At 39.5% G+C, this 4,480-nt stretch overlaps 1 protein-coding gene across 2 annotated transcripts in view; it reads left to right on the top strand.

Moving 5' to 3' along the window:
• CLXN (calaxin) overlaps positions 1-2,782 on the top strand; it is a 19,100-nt gene extending 16,318 nt beyond the window's left edge. For both annotated transcript variants that reach the window (XM_019661292.1, XM_019661291.1), the window contains exon 6: positions 1,941-2,782. In XM_019661292.1, coding sequence (XP_019516837.1) covers positions 1,941-2,000 — 60 coding nt within the window. In that variant the 3' untranslated portion in view covers positions 2,001-2,782. The remainder of the gene's footprint in view (positions 1-1,940) is intronic.
• The last annotated feature ends 1,698 nt before the right edge of the window (positions 2,783-4,480 follow it).

The raw sequence follows: 4,480 nt of genomic DNA, 5'->3' as shown, positions 1-4,480 counted from the left end.
AGGGGGGAGATGAAGAGAAATGAATCTGTATTAGAAGAGCATTTGGTGTGGTATGAGACTGATGATGAAGCTGGAGATGCATAGAAGGGCTGAGTCCAATAGAGTTTGGAGCTTCGATTTTTGTCTTGAAGGACACTAGGATTCATTGGAAGATTTTAAGGAGGTGAAATGATGTGATATATAACTATTGCCATATACTTCCACTCAATCTCTAGTCTTTATCTCCAGCTGCCTACTCAACATGTCTAATGGATAATCTCAATAAATTCTTAGTTTTCCCTCAAATTTACTTCTCCTCCAGTCTTCACTATCTCAATTAATGACACCCCCATACATTCACTTGTTTAGTCAAAAACCTAGGATTCATCCTTAATTTTTTCTGTTATGGCACCATTAACTGCTTCTTCAAAATATATTCTTGAGTATAACTTTTCTACACATCTGCTGACCACCAACCTAAATCACACTGCCATCATCTGTCACCTAGCCAAGATTATTAGCTTTCTTGCTTTCACTGTTGTCCCCCTACTGACTAGTCTTTGCAATATATAGTATATTTAAAAATATAAATGCCATCATGCCCCTCCCTTGCTGGAAACTCCCAAATGGGTTCTCTCCTACTGTCTCCTAATCTCTCTTGCCCCTGGAGTTACCACAGCTGCCTCACTTTCCTCCTTAGTTGCCTTTTCACTTACTCTAGTCTCTTGTGTAAAACATCCTTTCCCCATACCTTCACATGCCTCAGGCTCTCATTTCATTCAGTCTCTGCCCAAATTCCATTTCCTCATTCTGCTCAAGTGCTACTGGTCATCTGAACTACTCTTTCCCCTCAATCCCCTAACCTTACTTCTTTTTTCTTCGTGGTTCTTATCATTATATAGAATACATTTACTCATTTACTTATTGTCTGTTTCAACATGTAGGTATAAGCTCCCTGGGTGGGAAATTGGTCTTTTTTCCACTATATTCCCCCATATACTGTGTGTAGCACATGATAGTTACCTAGTAAATGCTTAGTGAATGGGTGGTTGGATGGATGGATGGATGGATCTCAGAAGTGCCTGATGGAGGGTTCTGGATTTGTCTCCTTCCATCTCCTCAAGGACTACTTCATCATTCATCTTTCTCTTTACCCTATATCTTCAACCTCTTCCCTCACTATTAAAACCTCACCAGGATTTAAACAGGTATAAATCAATCCCATCTTTAGAAAAAAAGGAGAGAGGAAGAAAGGGAGAAAGAAAAAAAGGAAAAAGGGAGAGAGGGAGGAAGGAAAGAAAGAAATGGGGAGAACTTATCTTAATTCCATGCGTCCTTCTATTTCATCCCATGGCTTTCTTTTTCAGACAAGTGTCTTGAAAGAATTGTCCATATGTGTGACCTATACTACCATTGCTTCTTCCTGTCCACTCCTAAAACTGTTCTTGCCAAAGTCACCACACCTACCTCATTAATAAATCCCAAGTGTTCAGCTTTTGGGTTCTTGTGTTACTGGACTACATTCCTTCCCCACCCCAGCTCTCTGTCTAATTTCTCCTGCTCCAGGAAGCATCTGTGCTACCTGCCACAGCCTGGCTGTGACATAATTAGTCCTCCTGGCCTCCCAGGTCCACTGTGTGCTTACTTTATTGCAGGCCTCACTGCAGTAAATTAAGCTCAGTAGTTTCTGGCTAGTCTCTGCCACTAGGCTGGTGGCTCCTGAAGAGCTAGGTCATGTAATCTTGCTCATATTTGTGGCCCCATACCAAGCATTCTGCTTGGAATATAGTCAGTACTGTCACCATCTGTGAGTGAAAAATAAATGCATGAGAATCACAAGTTTTTTATTCCCACTATTCCTCAGTTATCTTGTGTCTCCTCAAACATGATGGAAGCATACACAATATTTTTTTCTACCTTTTTTAGAAGTCTGTACTAACTTGAGCACTTTCATTTTACAGAGCCAGATGGAATTTGAATCCCACATATTCAAAGATCCAAATGAATTCAATGATATTTGAATACCTAAATGTCTGTGTTATCTCAAGTGAGTAAAAAAAGGAGGCATATATATGTATTGTGCATTTTTTCTACTTACCTCAGAAAGATGATGTTGAATTATGTGTTTGGCATGAGGGATGATGTTCACTTACATGTATCATTCAACTTTGGTATAAGCACCAAGTAAATTGGATGGAAGACAAGAAGTTCCTTATTAGATGTTGTTGGGTTTGGCAAGACAAGTTAATATTGCTAGAGATATTTTATATTTAGACAGTCTGTTGAAGCACATAACTGTCATAAAACATTTACAATAATGAAATTAATAGAGATGTTATATAATCATGAATTGTTAAGGCAAATACTCTTCATGTCAGAAAAATGTTGGGCATAAATTTAAAAATCATTGAAACTACTGAATTTCCTTTGGAGCAGTAAATAATTAAGATGACATAAAACAACACTGGCATTTAGCATTTAAACATCTTTCTGCCAGGCACTGATGGAGATTTAGAGAGATGAAAGAAACTTATAACCTATTTTAATATGATCTGTATATTGTTTTAGGCTTTGCCATAACAACCTGACTAAATTTTAAGTGTCTGAGGTCTGGGGTCTCATCACACATATTTATATATCTGACAAAGCAGTATATATCTGCACAGAATGGACACTCAATAAATTCAATAGATTGAAAAGTACCAAGTACCACAAGATAATTCCAAACTCATAGCAAGTGGAGGAAGAGAAAAATGTTGTTGTTTCTTTTTTCTTAATTAAAATATATTGGTAGGGCTGGCTGAGTGGCTCAGTTGGTTAAGAGCTCGCTCAAGAATTTGGGCTCTGAGGGCCGGCCGAGTGGCGCGATGGTTAAGAACTGGTTTGGGATGCCAGAGGGCCCCGGTTCGGATCCCATATATGAGGGCCAGTGACACTGCCCTCCACAGCCAAGATGCTGAACAACAGCTCAACCTGGAGCTGGGCTGCTGTGAGTCGCCGGTGATGGCGTAGGCTGCAGCCCCTGTGGCAGTGGGTTGCCACAGGCTACCATACGTAGCCAGCAGCCAGCGTGAGCGGCCAGCAGCCAGCGTGAGCGGCCAGCAGCCGCAGTGAGCGGCCCTCCAGAAGCCGGCAACTTGTCTGTTCCCCTTCCCCCAATTCCCCAGCACTGTTCCCACCCCCCAATTTCCCCAATAAAAATCTTAAAAAAAAAAAAAAAGAATTTGGACTCTGAGCAACAGCGGTTCAAGTCCTGGCCCGAGCTGAACAGCCGCTGAGCTGCCAACAGGTGGCAAGATGGCTCAGCTTAAAAATATATATATATATATGTATAACAATGGTTAGTAAAATTAACATAGGTTTCAAGTGTACAATTCATAATACATCATCTATATATCACATTGTGTGTTCACCTCTCAGAATCAGTTCACCTTCTATCACCATATATTTGACCCCATTTACCCTCATCTACTACCCTTCTCCCCGCTTACCCTCTGGTAACCACTAAACTATTGTCTGTGTCTATAAGTTCTTTCTTGAGTTTAAGTTTCTAGTTTCTCTCTGGAGTCATCCCAGATGTCCCTGCCCTCCCCCTTCCTGTCATTGCAGCCAGTTGCATAGCTCCCTCTCTTCTGGCTCCCTCTGTTTCTGTACTTCAGCTCACTCTTTGTCCCCATATCTGGGTGTACCTCAGTGGCATGCCCCCATTGCCTGGGATTCCCCTTGTGCTTCCCTTTATCAGGAATCATGTCACACTGTGGTTCTACCAGCCATGAGCTCCTGAAGACAGACCTGCCTTTCTCTCTGCCCCCACTGTCCAGCAAGTGTCTGTGGGTATTGGATGGAAGTATAAAAAAGATGGGGCCTATTTATGTTCTATGAGCTACTGTCTAACCCATTAGTAACTGCATGCAAGCAGCTGATATCTCTGCTGTCAATATATAAATATTTAGAGGCTACTTGGATATTAAATAACTTGTTACTACATATGCATTATTAAGCTTAAGCAATAAAGTACATTGTGTAAAAAAATGAACTGTCTTAAATAAATGGAATAAGCAATTCCATGAAATAAAGATATTTTACTGTCCAAGTATTTTCTTAAAATTTTAGATTATTATATAGATGGACTTAGACACAATTTTTCTATCTTGAGTAGGTGCAATACACAATATTTTTTATTTTTAGTTGTATTTTTCTGATTACAAAGTAATAGAGGTTCACTGAAGAATATTCAGAAATTTAGAAAATTAAACATAAAATTAAATTATTTATTAATATTCTAGTATGGATTCTTTCCGATTTTCTTAAGGCACTTTTTAAGTGTACCTACATGTATGCACAGAGTATACCTATATATTTTTAGGTAATCACTTTGAAAATGCTCCTTTGTAAGCTGCTTTATTTTTATGTACCACTATCTCATGAACATTTTCTCAGGTCATTACATTTTTGTCTACATCCTCATTGATAATGACTGCCCCATGTCTCATCATGACAT

Source organism: Hipposideros armiger, unplaced genomic scaffold (assembly GCF_001890085.2).
Source record: "Hipposideros armiger isolate ML-2016 unplaced genomic scaffold, ASM189008v1 scaffold_343, whole genome shotgun sequence".
In the NCBI taxonomy this organism is placed as follows: Eukaryota; Metazoa; Chordata; class Mammalia; order Chiroptera; family Hipposideridae; genus Hipposideros; species Hipposideros armiger.
Note: the sequence above shows the minus strand (reverse complement) of the source record. Positions and strands in the feature narration are given on the sequence as shown.